This window comes from Apis cerana, linkage group LG13, assembly GCF_029169275.1.
Source record: "Apis cerana isolate GH-2021 linkage group LG13, AcerK_1.0, whole genome shotgun sequence".
Classification (NCBI taxonomy): domain Eukaryota; kingdom Metazoa; phylum Arthropoda; class Insecta; order Hymenoptera; family Apidae; genus Apis; species Apis cerana.
The window spans coordinates 4359276-4382306 of NC_083864.1; the positions used below are offsets into that span (position 1 = coordinate 4359276).

General features: G+C 45.6%; 1 protein-coding gene across 6 annotated transcripts in view; it reads left to right on the plus strand.

Annotated features, from left to right (window-relative positions):
- LOC107998775 (transcription factor Sox-2) overlaps positions 1 to 23031 on the plus strand; it is a 92830-nt gene that overhangs the window by 37868 nt on the left and 31931 nt on the right. For 5 of the 6 annotated variants that reach the window (XR_009832355.1, XR_009832354.1, XM_062083664.1 and 2 more), the window contains exon 2: positions 12174 to 12239. The exons of the other annotated variant lie outside the window; for it this stretch is intronic. Coding sequence is in view for 3 of the 5 variants with exons in the window: in XM_062083664.1 (XP_061939648.1) it covers positions 12174 to 12239 (66 nt within the window). In the remaining 2 variants the exon portion in view is untranslated. The remainder of the gene's footprint in view (positions 1 to 12173; positions 12240 to 23031) is intronic. 6 annotated transcript variants of the gene reach the window in all.

Sequence of the window (23031 nt, forward strand, 5' to 3'; positions counted from 1 at the left end):
CGACGACGAAAATGATTTCGTCCATCTTGCGCGGAGCAACAAGTATTCTCTTTTCTTTCTTTTTTTTTTTTTCGAAGCAAACCGGCTCGAAAATCGATTACCAGGTTTATCGATTCGAGGACTCGTTCCGGAAGAGACGAGGTCGGTCAGATCGAGAAAAGGAGGGGGGAGGAGGAGGAGGGGAGGGTTATGCAGCCTAGATTCGATTTCGAATCTGAGATCATTGTGCCCGATGCCTCCCACTTCCTCGTGGAGGAAAGAGAAAGAGAGAGAGAACCTGCTGGTATTCCCGTGATTTCCATACAGGAAGCTCTGTAACGAGAAACCACCAGTCCTTCCCCCTTTCTCTTTCTTACTGGCTGCCGCCCCTGTAGCGCGTCTCTCGAACGCGCCACCCGCTCGAGGCTGCCGGTTCTCGGTTTGTCCCGGTGTATGATTACCAATTTCAGGTTACCAGGTACAAGCATCGTGCCGACGAGGCGTCAACCTCAGCCTCGTCGCTCGAATGAACTCGACCTGAGAGAAGGATCTCAACGAAAGCTCCCCCCTCTCTCTACTCTCTACTCACCAAGTTGCAGAAAATCGTCACCAGAGATAACTTGTCGAGAAAATACGCGCGGGTAATAAATAAAATTTTATCTCGTTCTAACACTCGAAAAGAAAGGAAAGAGAAAAACCTCTCGATAATTTCGGAAAAAAATATTTCGAAAAAATTACTCGGATAATTCGGATAATGGTGGACAGAATCAAAGCCTCGAAGACCGTGTGTTGGTTGCGTAAGAAACGTTTCGTAAAAAGAGAAAAAAAGCCGCGTCGAGACAGATTCGTATCGAGAGCGGAAAATCATAAGAGAGGAAGAATCCTCTGGCAACCAACCCTGACCAGGATCAGGCTGTGCGACCAGGTGCGCTCGTTCGCTTCTCCTCTCTCGCCGAGGAGAGCCTCGAAGGGGAGGAAGAGATCAGGGTGTTGACGAGGACAGACCAGGATAGGCCTCCCCTCGCTTCCCCTCCACTCGAAAGGAGGGGACTCGAAGGTTAGGGACAGGAGGCTACCTGAGGTCCTCGCGTAGGACCTTCCCGGTACGAGGTTTGGGCGCCCAACTGTCTGCCCGATCCTTGTTCTGTACGCGTCGGTGGATCGGTGATTTTTTTTCCACCATTCGAACGGGTACCTGACTGACCTCCACGCTACCACATCCTGCAACTGTCCAATTTTGCCTTTTACGATTTACGTTACTTTCGTTCCTCGAAAGAAAGAGGAAAGTGGACGAGCCTACTGCCAGTACATTCCTTTCTTTCTTTTCCCTTCTTCTTTTCTTTTTCCTCTCTTTAAAACCCCGAGGTTAAATTTCAAATTCAAATCGGGAGCGTTTGAATTGAAATTGGAATTTTTGAATTGAGATCGAATTTGAATTTGAAAAAAAAGGAGACAAAGTTGGCCGGCACGCCATCGAGATTACCATCGAGGCGTGTTAAATATCGCAACGCGCGAGGCTGGCAGGGGACGCGTGGGCGTGGACCGCATAAGTTGCACGTACACGGCGAGGTGTCGGCAAACACCGGTGTACGGATAACCTCAGGGTAAACGTGTAAACTCGGCTACCGGTGTTACGAAACCAAGCAAGGTCTGAGAATCTCCTCTGTTTCCCGTGTTAATATTTGAACAGAGATGTTTCGTACTTGCAGTCGGTCGAACCATGCTGTGCGTGGCGTGGCGATTCCTCGCCGACAACTCTGGCAAACTCTGCTTTCTTCTCTCTTTCCCTCCTTCTCCGCGCGATTAACGGAGATGAATCTTCTCGCGATTCAACCTCGTCTCTGTTCGAAAACGCGACGCGACGTGTGTACGCCCAAGCTTGGCTCCAAGATTAAACGAATCGTCGCATCGAGAGTACCTATTCTCGACCACGAGTTTTTCCTCGAGTTTTCCTTTTCTTTCGTTCTTTCTTTCGTTTTCAACTCTTTCTTCCGCGACGGATTTTCGAGAGACTGGTAATTGTTCCCGGTCCAAAGTCTCGTGGGAAGATAATCCTAACCGTGGAGAGAGGGAGAGAGAGAAAGAGAGAAAGGAAAGTTGCTTCTCTGGCTGAAATTCTCGGAAGTAGGATTTCTTCTCTGGCACGAGAAGGTTGTAGTTGCGAAGAGGTGTAGCTGGCTCAGCGATTTCACCGTTCATGCTTGCAGGATTTACCAGCTCCTTTCATTCACCGGCCCCGTTGTACCTCCGTGTCTTTCTGCCCGACCTAATTTTTTTCCTTTTATTCAAATTTTTTTTCGTCCAAAGTGAAAACAATTCGATGGAACGATATAACCGTCTCGAATTATCGTATCGACAATTCTTCGAATTCTAGACATTGCGTCGTATTTTTATTATATATATGTACTTTCAAAAAGCTGGAAAAGGATTCGTTGAGAAGAGATCGAAATAAAAAATTCAGTTGCGCGTCTATGAATATTTATATACCGAGAGGTGGTGGCCCCGGAATTCGTCAGGAAATTTCCACGTGACGCGCGAGAGATGACGTTGTATCTGGCAGAACGCTCTCTTCGGTGGCTTTTCTACGAGTCCTTCGTTACGTGGCCACCCGCAACCCCCTTTTCCAGGGGGCGGGGGATTATTTCCTATTAATATGCATTACGCCGAGGCCGACAAAAGGAGCGAGAGACCGGCCGTGCCACTGTAATGTAAATAAACTTAGGCTTCCGGATCTTCTTCCTCGAGGCGGACACGCTTCTTCTTTTGTAATTGCTCCTCCTTTGTCTCTCGGATTAATGCCGAGACCTCGACCGGCCACCAAACATTTTTCACCCACTCCCGCGTACTCCCCCGATAATAATAATAATAATAATAATTGTCCAAATGGTACCCGAGAGCTGCATAGTTCGTATCCACGTAGCGATATTACGCGTAATAAACTTCGTAAAATTGGAATTTTCCGCCGCTTATCGTGCAAACTATGTAGAAACTTTTTTCGATAAGATATAAAACGTATCTCGAATCTACGTGATTGTTTACTCGTAAACAATTATATTTAATTTCGTCCCGTGGCACGCTCCTCTCCCTTCTTCCCTTTATTTTTTAATCGAATCGCGCTCCAACGCATCGTGTCGTATTTTTTTAACCGTTTCCAATCACCCACGAGTTCACTCGCGACACGATAAAATATATACGACGAAATATTTCGCGACGCGAATATCGTACGTGCGACTCGTACGACGTACGACGAACTTGTGCCGCGTTAATAAACAAACCGGCGTCCTCGGGCGTGCCGCTTAACGAATAATCTTTCCGAAATATTTCGTTCGCTTCGAATATAAATATTACGTGTGCTACGTATGTAAATATTATGTGGCGCTATATTTCGACACTTACGTGTTATTTGTCTTTCGACGATCGACGCGTACACTCGTGTAATAAATTTTTCTCTCTTATAATGTATCGTAAATGTAAAGATGAACAAAAATCCGTATACGATTTTATTTTTTTCTATATGCACGCGTTCTAGTGCATCGTGTGCACAATCATTTTGGATTTTTTTTTTATTTTATATATATATATATTATTTTTATTCGTTTTATTTATCGAAAAATCGTACGAATTCGATTTTTAATGCAATCCTTCTCCTCTTGAAGACGAATCTCATCGACGGATATTCTCGAAAGATGCATCATATGCATTTTTCGCTGTTTTTTATAATTGCTTATTTCATTTATCGAAAATTCATATATGAATTCGATTTTTAGTGCAGTCCTTCTCCTCTTGCAGACGAATCTCATCGACAGATATTCTCGAAAGATGCATCATATGCATTTTTCGTTGTTTTTTATAATTGTTTATTTTATTTATCGAAAGTTCATATATGAATTAAATTTTTGTTTGTTTTATTTGTCGAAAAATCGTACGAATTCGATTTTTAATGCAATCCTTCTCCTCTTGCAGACGAATCTCATTGACAGATATTCTCGAAAGATACATCATATGCATTTTTCGTTGTTTTTTATAATCGTTTATTTTATTTATCGAAAATTCATATATGAATTAAATTTTTGTTTGTTTTACTTATGGAAAATTCATATGAATTCGATTTTCGGTGCAATTTTTCTCCTCTTGCAAATAGATTTCATCAGCAGATATTATTAAAAGATGAGATGCACATCGTATGCACAATCAATTTGGATTTTCTTTATTCTGTTTTATAATTGTTTGTTTTATTTATCGAAAATTCATATGAATTCGATTTTCGGTGCGGTCCTTTTTCTTTTATACACGGATTTCATTAGCAGATATTATCGAAAGATGTATGCACGATCAATTTGGATTTTCTTTTTCCTCTGTTTTATAATTGTTTCTTTTACTCATCGAAAATACATATGAATTCGATTTTTGTTTGTTTTACTTATCGAAAATTCGTATATGAATTCGACTTTTGATCCCTCTCCGCGAGAAATCTTCTCTCTTGGACGGATTTCATCAACAGATATCCTCGAAAGACGATGCGCTCCGTCATTTATAAACAAATTCTCGAATCATACATCAGGGTCATTGTTCCGGCCGCCCCTTCTGAGGCGGGCTTACAAAAGGATCGTAACGCGAATGACAAAGGAGGGAAAAAAGAGAGGCAGAAGTGCTGGAACCGCCGTGTCGATGAGTGTCATCCTTCTGAATTGATCGGCATTTGAATAAATTCACCTGCACTGGTGGTTCTTGCGTGGAGAGAGAGACAGAGAGAGAGAGAGAGAGAACGTTCGAATCAATTAAGAGATTTGATTAAGTAGAGTCGATTCCAATCGTCAGATTCGAACGCCTCGTTTCGTTTGGAAACAATATAAATGTACGCGCGAGATAAATTTTCGAGATACAATTGTTTCGCGAAATGCATGCCTGAGAAAAAAATTTTAATCCAATGTATAAACATTTTAATTTGGAACGTTTATTTATCTCTGAAATTTTTCGATTCTACAAGTTACAAACAAAAATTACGATATACGAAATTATTTTTGTTTGTTCGAAGCGAAATAAAAATAGAACGAGACACCGATTATCTCGAATTTATAAATTAATAATCAATATTTTTACGTTTTGACTTTTAGAACCGATTTTTGCGAAAGATATACAAGATCGAAATCAAAAAATTAAGTAACGAATTAAGTAACACGCGAAACACAACATTTAATAAAAACGGTAGAAAATTAGAAACAAAGAAAAAGAAGAGAAACAATTATTCATTTTTACTGGCTCGTTGGAGGCTGGAAATCGTTGGCTAGCGAACGCGTAACTGAAATCTCGGCATCCAGACCAACCTCCCCCTTGGAACGGGCCAGTGTGGAACCCGTGATGCCCCGCAACGACCCTCCGGTGCGCTCGTTTTTCCCTCCCCTTTTTCATCCCCATCGGTGACGGGGGGCTGCGGCTGCAGCTGCAGCCTCGGCCAGGTGTGCTCTCTCGCAATGTTGCCGCAAGGGTGAACATTTCTCTTCTCGCCCCTCTCTCGCCCCCTCCGCGGCTGTTGGAGCACGGCAAGACGCGCGACGAGAGGACCCCCGATCATCGAACGCACGATTCTGCGTCCAAACGTTTTCCCCCTCCTCGCAAACGGATTTCTCGATCGAATTTTTCCCCGACCTCGAGCTAATAATACAGGGGAAATAAATCGGTCGAAAAATGTTTGAAATTATTTATAAAATCTTCCAGATTTCTAGAGATAACCAATTGAATTCGATTTCTCGCCTCTCGATCGCGGGAAACTGGTGAACGGAATATTGTTCTCTCTCTCTCTGTAAATATCGCGGAACTAGTAGTTAATTCGCTTGATCGTACTCTGCATCATAATATAATTATGATGCAGAGATTAATGAGATTAATAATCGCTAATTCATCGCGAGTCATTCAACGACCGTGAAAAACCAGACGGTAAAATCTTATCGGTTCGAAAGCTTAAGATAATAAGCCTCGAGGACGGAGAAGAAGGTAGGGGGAGGCAAAATGAATTTCTAAACGATGTTCTAGCGCGGTTCCACCGGTTCGAGGCGATAACCGATTGAAATATTCGGATCGATGCGGGGGAAGAGGGGGGACGGATCTCGTGGAAACTCGAGGTATATTTTTATTGGGGGCCGTGCGAAACCAGCCGATATAGATAGGAAATTGCGGAAACGAGAAACCGGCGATATCTCGATAAGAGCCTCGCCGGGCAACGCTCTCATTGCCTCAATTTCCACTTCCACTTCCACTTCCACTTCCACTTCCACTTCCGGCCGCGATCGCTTTTTCCCATCGGCCGAGCCTAAAAAACACACGCGCGTCCCATTGTCGCGCGAAACCGTGAAGCAGTAAAAAAAAAGGAGAAAAAAAAAGGAAAAAAAAATGGCCGGATCAGAAACAGGCATATGACATATCGGGATAAATGAAATCGTCATTTAAAATTATTTCCACGGTTATAACATTCGTCTCGCGATGTTAAAAATTAATATTTAATTTAAACGATTCATTGATCGGAGCCGTCGAATTATTTCATCCACGGACGAATAGTTAATTTTCCTTTTTCTATTTTTCTATTTTTATCTTTTTCTCCTTCTCTCTCTCTCTCTCTATTTCTTTCTCTCTTATGCAAGTTACGCAAGTCAGTTACGGATTTTTCGCACGGATTTTTACGTCGTTCAGGGGGGGATCTCAGGGGCGTACCTAATGGCGACCCTGGCCGAAGTCAACGAGCCGGTACGTTTCATCAGCGGGTAATCAGTGCGAGCCGGTACTGTCCGCCGCTGTCGTCGGTCGCCTAGGTTCCGCACCCTTCCGGTTCCGGTGTTCCGGTAGGCTTGCCTTCTCTCTCTCTACGCAGGGGAACCCCGGTTTCCTGTTTTCAGGTGGGATACACGCTCAGCCGAGCGCCGTCGTCACGTTTCGGATCCATGGATCCGTGGATCCTCCTTCCTCCCTTCGTCCCGCTCTCTCTTTCTCCCCTCCCCGATCGATCTACGAATTCGTTTTCCTTCTATTTCCTGTTATAATTCATCCTCCACGCTCGCCTATTAGCCCATTTTCCAATCTCCCGGACACACAGCACCGACAAAGTTCCAAATTTTGGACGTGCTCTTCCTCCTCCTCCTCCTCCAATTTCCTCTTCCTTTTTTCTCCTCGTGACGAACGAGCCACTCGAACGAGCTCGTCGAGTACGCGTCCAATACAATTGGCCGAGAAAACGACGCCAGGATGGGATCGAAGGGTGACGAAGGGTGTGTTCCCCGAGTGCGAAACTACTAATGGACTCGAGCTCGAGGCTTGAACGAAACCCATCGCCGAAGCCCCATGAAATTGGCCGGCCAGCTACCGCATTAGCGGCTAAACAAGAGGGCCTCCTCCCCATTAGAGCTAGAAATGAGCGGAGGCACTCGTGATTAAAAGGTCGATTTGTTACACGAGGCCGACGTCGCGAGTCGAGCAACGAAGGAAGTCGTGCTTCCCCACCTTCCACTCCTCGATGCGGAACGACACGAGGTCGCTTCGTTTCCATTTCGCTTTATATCGGGGCTGCCCCGATTCCGGTCTACTTAATTACTCCCCATGCGTGATTAAAATCGATACGATAACGTGTATATATATATATATCTGGTTTCATTGAAAAAAAAAAGGGGAAGAAAAAAAGAAAAAGAGTAAAAAATATCGACGACTCGTGATAATTCGTAGATGGGATAGGAATTGTGAATAGGAAGTAATCGACGCGCGGATAGTCGGCCATTTTATGAGAAAACCCATGGACGCACCACCTGCCAAAACGGTTGATCACACGGCAGAGAGCGACGTGATTCGCCTGGTCGTTTAATGACGGCGAGGTTGTGGGAACCCGGTCACGGGTGGAGCGAGCACTCCCCTTAAGTACAGTGATTATCTGACTGGGGACACGGTACTTGCGTACCACTCGACGATTATTAACATGGATCGATTCGACTCTCTTTCCTGTTGAAAAAGAAAAAAAGGGAAAAAAGGAGAGAGAAAGAGAGAAGGAAAAACGTGGCCGTGGAAAATCGAGAGGCGATGGACATTCTCTCCTCGTGTGTATCGAGGGAAAACGCGTACTCATCTCGAGCTATCGTCACCTACTTCGCTTCGATTCCCTTCTCCTTGCCATTCTTCAATTCCGAACGAATTGTTGTATCGTTTCGTAATAACATAAACGCAAAATACACCGAGGATCCGTCGCGAAGAATTTTCCTTCGAGTTTTTCGCGTTTCCCTTCGTTTCCCTTCGTTTTTCACCCCTTATTTTTTATTTCCCCCGGGTTAATGGAAGTAGAGGCGTTTGCCGTTTAGCTGGATGAGGCAACCACTCTTCCTGAGTGTAACGATTACGTCGCGAGGAACACGATATTTGAAGTCGACGACTTTTAGCCGGATTGCCGGTAGATCGGTCCTCGAATCCTCTTCCCTCGTTCCTACAATCTCTCTGAAACCCCTGGCTCCTCTTTCTCGCGGGGAGACGCGACTCTCTCTCAACATCGTCCTCCTCGTCAAATTTAATTTTCTTCTTTCTCTCTTCGAACACACACACACACGCGCACACACATAAAAATATATATATATATAAAACTCTCGAAAAATTCCGGCGGAAAAAGAAAAAGAAAGAAAGAAAGAAAAACGGTATTTCGTCGCAATAACAGCGCGGACATCCAATCTTCGAATAACTTTGATCGATGACATCGACGTAACTGGCGAACGAATTCGCGTTTCGTGGAAGGGGTGATAGCGCGGAGGGGTGAGATTGCCTTGTCACCTTGACAAATGGTTGGAGAACGAAAGGTACCAACCGGCGTACGAGCCTCTGAAATTTTCGCTCCGTCTCGCTTCGACTCGCCCCTCTTCCGCCTCTTCCCTCACCTGCTCGTCTCTCACGATACCCTCCAAGACAGAGGAGAGGACGAAATACCCTCCTGCTGACGGCTGGTCATTAACCATCGACAGACTTGACAAATAGCCACGGTTAGAATTTATTAAACGGCATCCGGGAGGAATAATACGAAGGAAATCTGACCAAGAAAATTTTTCTTTCTCCAAATCGGAAGGATGCAATCAAGATTTTTTTTTTTCCAATCGATTCCGCAATCTCTATCGAAAGATCAAAGGATCGAAGCGTTTCGTTTTCCCAATACCCCTTCTCTCTCTCTCTCTCTCTCTCTTCGCCCTTTTAATCATGCATCGTCTAATTACTTTCCCGCCGATGAAAGCGGCTCGATTGATTTTTGATTAAAAACCGGGCGCACAATCGATTTGGATTTTCGGCGAAATTTTATTCCGCGTTTGGCCGCGGTTGCATAATTGAAAGCTCTCGCGGAACAGTTTCGCGGTGCGATTTCGGCCGCGAGCATTATTCTCGCAACCTGTCGACGAATTGAAACGCGATCCGATCCGCCCGCCCGTGTAAACTCCATGTTCCTATCGGAGCACGGGCGATCCTTCTCCGGTTACGTGAATTAAGAGCCGCTCGTCACGTTCCACGATGGTGTTCCGGGAACAACCATCGCCGACGCATCAGCGATTCCTTTTCGTTACCGTTTCTCTTTCGCCCGTTTCCTCGCGGGATGAAATTCGACAATACGACGCCGTGCACGCGAAATTATGCAACGGAAACGAAGAGGAGGCGGGTCTCCCGCGTCTTTCGACAGCAAGGAATTGTTCGTTCGATTCGTGTTCGTCTGCGATTTTAACAAAAAAAAAGGAAGGAAGGGATCTTTCGTCCTCTCAAGTGTTTTCTTCGAACCGAGAATCGATCGATGTATCTCGATTTGTCGCGATAGCGAAGCATGATGCGATATTTTTTTTTGTCGAGGAAAGGAAGGAGGGAGTTATTGCGGTTATTCGTGATTTTTCACAGTGAATAATTTCACAGGAGGGGGAGCGAGTGTTTCGATGAGTGGTAATAAAAAAAAAAGAAGGAAAAAAACCTGCAAAGACTCGCGGGGTTCAAACGTCACGCGCAAACCACGCATAGCTGGAGGGGGCGGTTCACCCTCGTGGCCAAAAATCACATTCCTGCCGACCCCTCGGAATTACCACTGCGTGGTACCGCAGTAGAATTCGCATTCCCATACGCGCGCCGATGTACAGTCTCGTGCAATAATTATACACATCGTTCCACGCAAGTGAGGGGACAGCTCGACTCGAAAAGGAAAAAAAAAAGAAAAGAAAAAAAGAAGGAAACTCCCTTCAACGTATCATCCTCCCTTCCTTTCGTCTTCAATTTTCAAACGATCGATACTTCGATGAACAAAAAATAAATAAATAAATAAAGAAGGAAAATGAAATTAAATAAAAATTCTTCCGCGAATATCAAATATTTACGTAAGAAAAACAAAACGTGTTGGAGCGGGCTGTACGACACGAGCGACACGAAGAGTTTACGCAAAGTACACGAATGGTCACGCAAGTTGCGTGCAATGCAAGCGCGCACAGTGATTTCCACCCTCGATGTCCGCCACGACGATCGCCTCCCCTTTCCACACCACCAGATGGGGTTCTCACGAGTCACCCTTAATACGTATGCTCATAATCGGGCCAGATAATGCACGCTGTCACAACACGCAAACAATAGCCCGCGGCCGATTGAAGAATCAAAGAATCAAAGGATTACCCGGGATCTTCTCCTCTTGGGGGAGGGGAGAGGGTGGTCTCGCTGGTTCGAACGAGAAAGATAAAGATAATGGTAACGAGCAATTCCCCCGTGATCCAATTTGATCGAATAAAATATTTATACGTTTCCCTCCAACGAGAACACTAAGTCGTTCGGGACGTAAATCGTTCGGAAAAAAAAAATAAGACGGGAGAAAGGGGCGCGTTTTACATGCATAATTTAAGGAATTTAAGGAAGTTAGTGGATAGCAACAAGTGCAATAAACCTAAGTGATCCGTACAATTTTCTGTCCTTGTCGAAGAGTGGCGGTTGCGCTCGATGCTGAACTGAAAGAGATGGAAGAGTTGAGCGTGGAAAAATTACCCCGTGAAATTTCACGATGCGCGTCTCTCGAACTTGTCTCGTCGCGAGGACAGCCGTCACATTTTTATCTCGTCCCCTCGTTGTGGCGGTGGTGCAACACGGAAACGTGTTTCTGCTCTGCGTGAGAGTGAGAGAGAGAGAGAGAGAGGAGGAGGGGGAGGGCTGACACACGGTTTAATCGACGATACACGGATGACAATAACGGTGAAAACTCGCGGTATTCGGTAAATAGAAAAGGGGAAGGGGAAAAAAGACAAGAGGGAGAAGAAAAAGAGCGCGACAGGAGAGGAGGCGGGAGAAAAAGAAGAAGGAGAAGAAGAATCGAGGAGGGTGGTGGATGGGTTGGGTGGGTGTGCGTCGAATAAATTTCCCGCGTGGATAATGTATCGTTCGCCGTGAATGGCCGACGAAAGCAGTGGCTCGTTTTATCGTAAAACCAACCGCGATGCGAATAAATTTATCGACATACGTCGTCCCGCTCGACGACGTGCCGTCCGCGTCTCGCCTCGTGTCCATCGTCTTTGTCCTCCGTTCTATGCCCACTCGAGTTTTGTCGGCGCTGATAATGACCAGTTGTTGTTGTTGTTGTTGCACTGGTTGCACTTTCACGAGTACGTATATACTTTTTCTTTTTTTTTTTTTCCTTTTCTTTTTTCACGACAACTTGCCCACGAAAACGACGAGATGATGTTGGCGAGATGAAAAATCGATAACGAACAGATGTTTGACGGCAATAATTAATATCGAAGAAGGGGCCGCTTAATCTTCGATAATCTTCCAAGACCGAGGATCTCGGTAATTCGACGCGAAAGTATAATACACCTATAGTACGCATCGCAAAATTTCACGAAATTCATGCTTGAAATTTGTTTTTTTTTTAAATGATAATGATCGTTACACGTCCTTCGCGAGAAGCATAAAATTATTAAACGTGTCCCGTGAACGTCTCACGATGCACCAGCTGCATTCTGTGTATATATATATATACACAATATACTTCCAAGTATACTTGTTATTTTTTCGCTCAAACTCAAATGTTTCATCGAACGCCACGCATTATTCCCTTCAACGGTGCACAACGATAATTAATTTCGGATCGAAGCGTCCGAGAAGCAATTTTTTAATTCAATTTGTCCCTCGAGCTTGAATTTCCAATATAACCGTATTTTTCTCTTCTCTGTTTCCAGGGCCGAGAGTGAGCGCAAAATGTTGAATCCAGAAACCGGCTGTTACTCGGAATCCGTTCGGGCATGGTGAGTAACGCGATCAGATAAAAAAAAAAAAAGAAGAAGAAATCGGAATTAGGGGTTAATTTACTTCTGGGACTCGGCCGCAAGAATGCGTTTACGTTCGAACCAGGCATAAGCGTCGCCCCCTAATCTCCCTCGAATATCTTGGCTCGCGTGCCGCGCGTGTTCTCATCAGCGCGTAATCTTAATTAAGTACAAATCGCTCCGTGTACGACGACGCGTCCACCTACCGGCATACCTTTTAGATAATCGTTCGACTTCCCTTCCTTCTCGCCACGTTCTACTCACTGTTTTATTCACACTCGCGTTTTTTCTTTTTTCTTTCTTTCTTTTTTTTTTTTTTTCCTTCCTTTTTTCTTTCTTTACGAATAATCTATCCGTTATTTTTATTGTCACGATGATCGCGAACACTATGAGAAAACGCAAAGTACAGATAGAAATGGGCAGAGAGTAGGTAGGACTGGTGTCTGCGCGATTCACTGTTATTCGGTCGTCGTTTTATATTTAAATAGCGGTGGAGATGAAAGGAACATAATTATTACAAGAGTAAAGGAACTCTTTGTGTGTCAGGTCAAGCCAGGTCGGTTCAACTTTATGCTAACCAGGCGTGAATCGATTCTTCGAAACCAAGCTCAACTTTTGCGCTCACGATTATCGCTTCTTGTTCTCACGTTGTTGTTGCTGTTGTTGTTGTTGTTGTTGTCGTTATTGTTGTTGTTGCGTTCCCTACGTAATCATCGTGCGCGTCCTCGAATACGCGTAGATTTTTAAACGTCCTCCTCCTATGTTCCTCGCCCGTCCACGGATCGATTTAAGGAGATCGAGGATCAAAGATCGCACGCAAGATTTGTATCGAAAAAGTATGAAACGGAGTTGATCAAAACTTGTACTTGTGTGAATTAATTGTCACGTGGACGCGTTCGTTCAACACGTGTTGGAGACGTGTTCTTCCGTTTCGTCGTCAAACTCTTCTTCATCCTCGTTACAACGATATCTTCGTTGATAATGGCCACGAATCGGCCACTCTTTTTTTCTTATCTTCTTTATATCTTACGCTTGGAAATCTTTTCGTCGTGGGGGAGGGGAAAAAATGTCTCTCTTTCTGACAAGTAAAAAACGCGAAAGGAGGAGAGAAGAGAGTTTAAAAAAATTCCATTCAAATTGAATCATTAGCGAGGTGGAGGAACGGTCGATCGGGCGCTGGTTTTCGGCTTAATTGAACGATAATTCGCGGAACGGTGCATTCCGAGAGAGAGAGAGAGAGGCGTAGTTTTCGCGTTGCGAACAGGAACCGGCCGGATCAGCCGTAAATATGCTGGCAAGGAAACAAACAGGGCCGCGATTCAGTCCAAATTGCGCGCATGAATTTTAACGAACGGTGGTCGGGCCGATTTTGCACGGCAGACTCGAAATATCGAACCGATTTTTCATAATTCAACCCGTGGCCAGGCGCAAAATTCAATCGGTCCCCGCGCGCCCATCCCACACGCCCGTGTTATTTCCGCGCTCGTTTTCGTGTTTTTTGCCATTATGCCGGCAAAGGTAATTTCCCAGCTCCGACCGCTGCTGATGTATTTATAACGAAACGAATTAAACTCGCCGGCCAGCGAATAGGTAACAAAACGCCCCTGGAACCGGACTCTCTCTCTCTCTCTCTCGCGGCCCAAAAATAAAATATCCAAATATTTGCAGGTTTAATTTGAACCACGCTCGCCTCCAAGCAACCAGTTTTAATAATGAAACGTCGTATTGTACCTGGCAAGGGAGGATTGCCTGTTGTTTGCCTCTCTCCTCCTGTTCCACCTCTCGTCGCCCACCACCGCCGCGTGATTTTTCAATCCTTCTGATTGCCCGCTCTTTCTACATTCCATACAAGGGGTGGAAATTTGAGTGAAAATTTTCCCGAAAGTTTCGCAAACTTTTGGATTACGATTTCGATGATGGCCGTCGATCGATCGATTCTTTGTCGTTTGAGAATTATTTGCAGGAAAAAGAGAGAGAGAGAGAGAGAAAAAGAGGAAGAAGAAATAACTGCTATTACTAAATTAAAATCGAGCGATAATTTCGAGATAATTATCACACCCAGTATTTATCCATTCTTCGAATTCATGGAATGCGAAAATAAATTATAAAATCCTTGGACGATCGAAATTACAATGAACAAAATAACAACGATAAATACCAAGTGTGATGCATACCTAATAATAACTGGCGATTACATATGACGCACACGCTGCTATACACGCGTACTTAAAGCAAAATTCATTGTAGTATTAACAGCCATTTTGACAAATATCTTGAAAACTGACTGACTGTATATATATGTATATACACATATAAGGAAAAAGTTGTTCGAAATCTCGTCATCTATGAATTAAAATTTAAAAAATCCACGTATCTCCCTTCACATTCTTTCCTTTCTTTTCCCTTTCTCTCTCTCTCTTTTTGTCTTTAAACGCCCACACTCGAAGAAAGCTGGCGAAGAAACGAACGAGAACAAGAGAGAGAAGAAGGGATGATTAAAGCGTTGACCCGATGAAAAATTTGTTGACGTGCCACGTGTTCGCGCGTTCGTTCGTATCGGCGAGGAAACCGCTTGGAACGGCGGAGAGCAAAGAAATATATTTAGGCGAGTTTGTCGAGGAGGGGAGAGGGATGGTCGATTTATCCGCAATCGCGGCGTTGCTTTTCTCGGGACATTAGGGACACGATCACCGCCACCGGGAGAAGGCAGGATCGCTGGCAGGGGAGGAGAGGGTGGTTTCTCGGGCCTTAATGCGATTAAGGTCGTTATCAGATGTCGCCGATGGCGTTTCTTGCGCGATGACGTCGACGCGCTCGTTTGTCATCGCGCGACGTCGTCACGGGGGTTGCACGATTTACTTCCGCTTCCCTCCTTTCGCGCCCTTCGTTTCCTGCCGCCCATTTTCTTGCCGCCTTCCCGTCCCCCCCGCGCCAATCTCAATTTTGACACGCGAGATCTTCCATCCTCGTCGTCCATCGGTGCAATTTTGTTTCCTTTTTTTCCTGAAAAAACAACAGGCGGTTAATGGATATAAATTTACACAAATCTTCGGTAAATTAATATCTATATAAGCATCCGATGCAATGATGAAATCTTCTTAATAAAAAAGCGGGGAGGGGAAACGGAAACGGGTGGATCGGTTTGAGAAAAAGAGAAGAAAGAAAGGAGAAAGGAAAAAGATCGCGTGCCGGGAGGCATTTCGAGATTCGTTAAACCTCGTCCTGGACACCCACCCTCGGACGCGTATAACGTCGCATTTGCCGCGAAGAATGGGGCTAAAGTCGTCGAAGGGGGAGAGAGAGAGAGAGAAACGAGGAAGAGGGTGAGGGGGAGAGAGTACGAGCAGAGAAGACGATATATTTATTTTGCCCGAACGAGAGAAAGAGAGGACCTTCTTGGTGGTCAGATCTCGCGACGAAGGCGAGGGTGTGGCCAGGAGATGGGGACGATTAGAAGCTACACCCCCGAGGGCACGGAGCGGAGGGCGGAAAATTCATGGAGTTACTTAGCAGTCTTCCAGCGGGCTTCACTCGTTTATCTTGCCACCGGGGGAGGGAGGGGAGATGAAGGAAGTCGTTACGTCGTCGAGAGGCAGCCAGGCAGCCCTACGGGGTCGAGGCTGTAATCCTAATTAATAATTAATTACCACGGTAGGGGAATAAATGGCCGATTGAATTCTTCCTGCGCGAAGGAAAGGGGGCCTTGATTTATCGGGACGATTTTCACTCCGCTCGGAAACTCTCGGAACAACGAGAATCCCCCATCCCTCCCCCCTCACCCCGATTCATTAACGACACCGTTCTTCGCGTTTTCCCGCGAATCAGATTCCACGGATCGATTAAATTATTATACGACTGTGCTTATCGTTAAACGGTCCACGATAGGATTATCCAGTTTATTCAGAGGACATTAATCTTCAACAAACAATCGGAGGAATTTACCGCAAGATTTACAGATTCTTTCATCAGCGAGTCTGGAAGAATCAAGCGGTGCGAGCAGGGCAATGAATTCGATTCGAGAAGTGTCCAACCCTCGGCGGAAACCTATGATGATCAACTATAAATCCTGCGGCGACAATTCGCGACAAATAACTATTCTTCCTCACCGAGTGAGGATTTTCCAAGAAAAAAGAGGAAACCTTGGTTCGATTTGGATTGTCGGATCGGGTTGTGAGATCGGGGGGGAGAATGGACGGAGGAGAGGAGAGATCGCTCGTTTCGGTGTCGGTTACAAAGATCTTTGGGTGGACGGAAAGTTGGCCGCGTGTATCCCGCGCGTAACCGACTCCTCCCAGGAGCACCCCAGTTTGTCAAGACGACCCTCCGGTGTCGTTTACAAGACGGCAAATTTGTCCGAGATAAGCGAAACAGACGGAATGCCTCTCTTCTTTTTTCTTTCTCTCTTTTTATTTCTTTTTTCTTTTTTTCAAATTCCTGCCTCTTTGTCTCTCCGACTCCTTTGAACATGCGACTGGAAGGGTTTAATTGGCGACTCGTTTCATCGGGGAATTTCCGCGTTCGACGAACTCGTTAGGAGATTTGCTTTTATTGGCTCGTCGTCGTTTGACCGCGTCCTTCGTTTCTCATTCGAGACTGTCGAGAAAAAAAACAAAAAAGTCGCGATTAGATAGCGACAATTATCGAATAATTATCGTTGAAATTTGTTGTGGCCACCGAGTGATTTCGACAAACGTGAAGCGGATGTGGCGCGAAAATCGCCGAATATTCTAAATTATGGATCGATTCCGCGAAACCACTGTTTCAACAACCATCTCGAACGCCGGCCCGCTGCGGGGATTTGCATATATTAGATTTTATCCTTCCGAGAACGTTCGTCTTCGAGATGCGCGTATTCATGGGTTCCCAGCGCATTTATGGGATCCCGAATTCGGGAATGGAATATCTCCTGTGGTAACTTCATTACGATTTCCAATCCTCCTCCTCCTCCTCCTCCTCGTTTCGAAACGATCGAATTCACAATTTTCCGGAGGAAAACGTTCTTTCTCGCCAATTTTATCGTTCAATCATTCTTCCCCCTCCACGTAAGGAGTAAGGTTTGAACACAGAAATGATCGGTAGTCATCAACTGTTGATCCTCCTCGACGATCCTCGACCGTTTCTATTCTCCGTTCCACCAGCTTATACGAGTCATCCTCGTCGTTCTAACGACGATTTAATACACCCCCGAATAAAGCGCAGAGCGAATTCGATGGAGAAAGGATTACGCGCGAGGGTAGGGACGATAAAGATCGTGGAAAGAGAGAGAGAGAGAGAGAGCTGTGCTCGATTAGCTCCGGGTGAAGGGGTGGTATTGCACAGCTGCGCGAAAAAAGGGGGATCTGGTTCGGTTCCACAGCTGCGAATAAGGTCATCGATGTCATCGTTCAGACGATTCGGAAACGATCGAGCGCGTGTCGAACGCGACATCGATCGGGCCTTCGATTCGATCCGCCTCTCCTCCGGATCGAATCGAAAAGTTTCATTCGGGTGAACAGGTGAAACGAAGACGAAGAGAGGGAAGATCCAAAGCGTGCGTGTGTGTGTGTGTGTGCACGCGCACCAAGTTGAATCGGATAATAATCGGATTTCGTTTTTTTTTTAATCGTTGTAAATTTCAATTTGCACCAAGGAAAACGGATACGCGATTACTTTTCTTACAGCGGATACGATCTACGCACGAGTTGTTGAGTCGAGTCGATCGAGACACGCAAGGGGTAATTCAATGGGTTCGTTTCACGGCCAATGCAATCACGCGAGTAGAGCGAGGAAAAAGTGAGAGAGAGAGAGAGAGGGAGGGAGAAAGAGAGAAGCGATCCTAATCGCGATCACTGAATAGGATATTCTTCAACGCCTGCATCAGCGAGATTATTAATTCGCCCTTCGCGTCCAGCGAGCACGCGCCTTGGCGTGCTTTGACACTTCAGACGAGATGCGAGAAAAAAATTGCCCGTAACCGAGAGGATCAAAATCATCGAGAGAGAGAGAGAGAGAGAAGGAAAGAGAACGACGGAATGAGAGACGCGAGGAGGAGAGGCGTTAATAGGGACCACCGCGCTAGGGGATTCGATCGAAGGGCATTCTCCGCGTTCCTCTTGATGCGATATAATGCACATGTAGACATATATATACACACATATAAATATATGTACGTATATACATATAAACGTATGCTCCACGAGAGCGCAGAATCAGCCCTCTAGGGGATTGCCGAGGGGTAAACATGGTGTAACCATCGCGGGGAAAGAGCACGAGGGGTTTGAGGTCGATTGTGCGGCTTGCATACGATTCCATAAATATTTTATTGGCTCGTCATTCGATTTAATTAATCGGCGGCCAATCGAATGACGCGACAACATTACACCGCGCGCTCGACCGATCGATCGCTCGATCGCTCGACCAAATCACGGAACTCGCTTAAACGGTGTCACATTTTTCCTCTCTCCCCTCCCCCTCTCCTTTCGTGAAAAAGCGATTTTATCGTCGGGAATTTTCACCGTATCGTTATCGCCAGCCCACTTCGCCTTTCCGATCGTAGAACGGAATCGATCCGTCCCTGGCTAATTCGTCGACGTGTCAACGCATCGTCAACGTGTACGACAAGACTTGTACGACGGGGCGCCTCGTTCACGCGGAAACTCGAGGGCCAATTTTCCGAAACTATTCGCGATTCGTGACCGAGACAAAGGGAAATGAAGCGACCGGTGATTTCCTTTGACGCGTTTCGTGGAACTATCCTTTGGCGGCTGAGCGGAGAAAGAGGATAACTGGGGGCGGGGAGGAGGGAAGGGGAAGAAGAAGGGAGGGAGGGAGGGAATGCACAGCGGAGGATGGAAAGCAGGACGAGGATCGAGGTAATCGGGGAGGGAAATTTCAAAGGAAAACAGGCCGCTGTCTAGGCGATTTTCCGCGAGATCGCACCACACCGTAACCCTCGGCCGAGGAAAACATATTTTTCAGGACCCAACGAGGCAACCGTCCGTCGAAACGTCCCGCAATTTCCTTGGCTCCCTTTCCTCTCCACCGTCCGTGCGCGCTTAATTAAGCCGAGCCACTTAGTACCGTTGAATGCTTCTTGATTGGCAGACGAGGTAGCCGACGACGAGCCAAGCTGGCCAGGTACGTAGCTATCCGCGCCTCTGGCAGCCGCGAGTCGGCCACTCAGTCAACATCACACGAATGCTGAGTTATGTCGAGGGTCCGAGCTCTTTTAAACTCGCCAATAAATCGGCTGCTTCTTCTCTACCAAGTTTCCTCCTCCTCCTCTTCCTCCTCCACCTTCTCTTCCTCCTTATTCTTCTTCTTCTTCTTCTTCTTCTTCTGTTGCCGCGTTTTCTACTCCCCCTTCTTCTCGGTACTTCGCATTTTTCTTCCAAATGATCGTGTCCATTATTTTTCTACGAGCCCTGTGTCGTTATACCTTACGGCGCTTATTTTTTTCACCGATTCCTCCACGATTAGATGGCACGCCACTGCTCTTTATCTTCATTTACCGAGTTCCGCGTTATTACGGCTTTACCCCCTCTCTTCTCCCTGCTTTAATCAATATCTCTGTTTGCTTTTGTTTTCTTCTTCGATTTATCTTACGTAGTAGCTTTTTATACACACACATATGTACGGTGCCAATCTCGAGGAGAGGAGATCTTGTTTGTCTTTGCAACAACTCTCCACCTTTGTCTCTATCGGATCTAGCTTGGTTGGTAAGTTCTATCGACGCTTACTTTCCTGCCTTCCTGCCCGTATTTCTCCCAAAATTTTCGCGCTTGCCACTCGTCAGGTAGCGTGAAATTCAGTTGCAGACGCCTACCTGAATCGGTCGGTGGGTGCGAAGAAGGTGCGAAAATATCAGCTCGTTTGCCCGATGACCGAGCAACTTCCTCTTTCCCTTTCCTTTTTCTTCATTCTTTTCTTTCTTCCTTTCCTTCTCTCCTTCGTTCTTTCTCTTTTTCGGCCCCCTTTCGCACTCTTGTCCCCCTCACGACGCCTCGAGGATCGATTATATTTCCGTTAGAGATTAGAAACGGATCTGTATACCCGCTATCAAAGCCTGTATTAATTTACTCGAGCCACCGCTGTTTAATTAATTTTCTGATCGTAACATTCGATCGAAACGTTCCTCGACCATAATAAATAACTCCTTTTCCTCGAGTGTCGAGCGTTTAGAATAATGCTCGACACTTGAAACGCGAGATAAAATATTGTTTGCATTCTTACAAAAAGAAAAAAAAAAAAAAGAAAAGAAAAATAGAACGCAATTTCTTCAACTCGTTGTCACGTATACGTGTAATTAAAATGTTCGTATTTCCTATCTTAAAAGGAAATTTATCCGTTTAAAAAAAAAAAATTTGATCTCAATAAAAATAATGAATTGTACGCGGAACAATTTCATTTTTTTTTTCGACGTAAATTCTGAGGCACTCGAAATCAAGCCTCCACCTAATTTTTTCTTTTTTTTTTATTACTTTCTCGTGTTCTCCATATACAATTTCACCTGGCATTACAATTCAAAATTGTACTCTATCTCGTGCCATTACGTGGTTATATTTGGAAAAAAAAAACGAAAATAATACGGAAACTTTAATGATAGTTCCATTAACGAAAAAAAAAAAAAAAAACTGCTCCCAGTGTACGTATAACCCACTGCATATATACACTCCCAATATTTCGTACGAAGCAAAATTATTATTCGAACGCAACTTATTAATTGAAACTCGCGTGAACTCGCTTAACAAAGATTTCTCTGTGCGTTGGATATTTTTTTTTTTTTATTTCTGAAATGGAAAAACGCGATCGAGAGAATCGAAATCATATATATATATATATATACACATATATACGTACATATCGAGACGTGAACGTGGATCGGAATCTTGGCTCGGCGTCGTCACCGATTAATAATTACGACATTGTCGCCGCCGCTAAACGCTTTAATCAATGTCATCGGGCCAATTTCCGATCGCCGTTGGCTTCCAGCCTGCTCCCTCTCTTCCTCCATCACAGGCTGGCTACTCCGCAGGAAATTACGATCGAAACGCAGGCGGAAGTCGCAATTTATCAGTTTCCAGGCTGGACGCCGCGGCTGAACGCCGGGGATCGCGATTCCGATTTCCCAGGTGTGGACGTGGCTTAAACGAGCGCCGGCCGAAAATCGATCGACCCTCGCGCGAGTGTCGGCATCCACGTTCTGACGTTCGTCGCAATCCACGATAACGGCCGCCTTTTGTCAAACTATTGGGCTATCGGGCGCGAAACCGTCGTCTTCTCGAAAGAGACGACTCGAACGCGTCGATTACACGCGGCAAACCAGGGGAGTAACAGGATGATTTTTCAATTTGCTACGTACGATACGAGAGATTGGCATTTTTATTGGCGAACGACGAGTGCGCGACAAACCGACGCTCGCTCGCTCGAGAGATCCCTCCAAGTCTCGACGAGCTTCAAGGCTCGCCTCTTTTTCGCTCATCCGGATAACGAGGTTTACTTCTTACTCGATTGCGCGGGCGGTTGATAATTAACGCGATTCCCAACCACGCCGACTCTCGAGCTTGCTCGTTCGCCTCTGATCCAACCGTTACGGTACCATAAATTTACAGGAGGCATTTCCAACAACGAGCTCTTATCTCTCGATCGAGAATTCAACAATTTAACGTTTCTTCACCACGCTGATTCCGCTTGTAAATTTTCTTCGTTAATTACAAGTAGCGTTGGACGTTAAACGTTTTTTCCTCCCCCCTTTTCTTTTCTTCTTTTCTCCTTTTTCCACGAATCAATGCAAAACGGAGGCTGGCCTCGATCGTTCGATGGATCGATCGGTCGATCGATCGATCGTGAAGCCGCTTTCGCGGCTTGATGGCACGGAAGAATCAGCGCGATCGGCCGGCGATATTTTCGCGTCGGGTCGATGGGATATAAAGAAAAAAGGAGGAGGGGGAGGGGGAAAAGGGGAAGAAAAGCGTGCACTCGACCTTCCATGCATGCGCATACGTTGGAATATCGCCAGTTCCGCTGGTTTCGAGTGGCCGACGGGTTATTCGAGTGCCTGGTTGCTTGTGCTCGTGAATATTGCCGGCCCTCTTATGCGAAACTCTCGCGAGTGTCTACGATTCAGTGCATCCTACGTGCAGTTTTGCACAGCGGTTGCGTTTCCTGAACGGCGAATGGCCGGCAGCGATGTGTCGTTCCGTCTCTTGATAAAATCTTTCCAACCGTTTTCTTCTGTCAAGACTCTATTTGGGGGACGGGGAGGGGGAAAAAAATCCTCGAAAAAGTAGAGAGGAGGCGGGTGGAGGGATTCCAAAACGCTCGATTCCTGTTTTCATCAATTTTCGGTAAAAAAAAAATCATCGATGATTTAAAAAAAAAAAAAGAAAGGAAAAAAGAAAAAAGCAATATTTCACGACGCGATGAACGGAACTACGGTTGATTGTTGGATCTATCGAATCTTATCGATCGAACGAATCGAACCGAACCGAATCGAATAAATTTTCCGAAAGTAAAACGAACGGATAAAACGGATCGATGCACGACGCGTTCTAACAATTGAACAAACGATAAAGACGACGCGTTTCCTTAAACTATAATCAAGAGGCGGAATTCACGCAGGCAGGCACAAAGGGCTGCACCGTAAAATCGTCAATTTTTATCCGTAATTCATCGAGGCAGGCGCCCATTGCTCCGACGTTGTGAGAAAAACGGGTACACTAACGCTTATTCGCCAGGAACGCCCTGCTTGTGTAGCCAAACGAGTCCGTATAGTTGGTGCAACGAGCCTCCA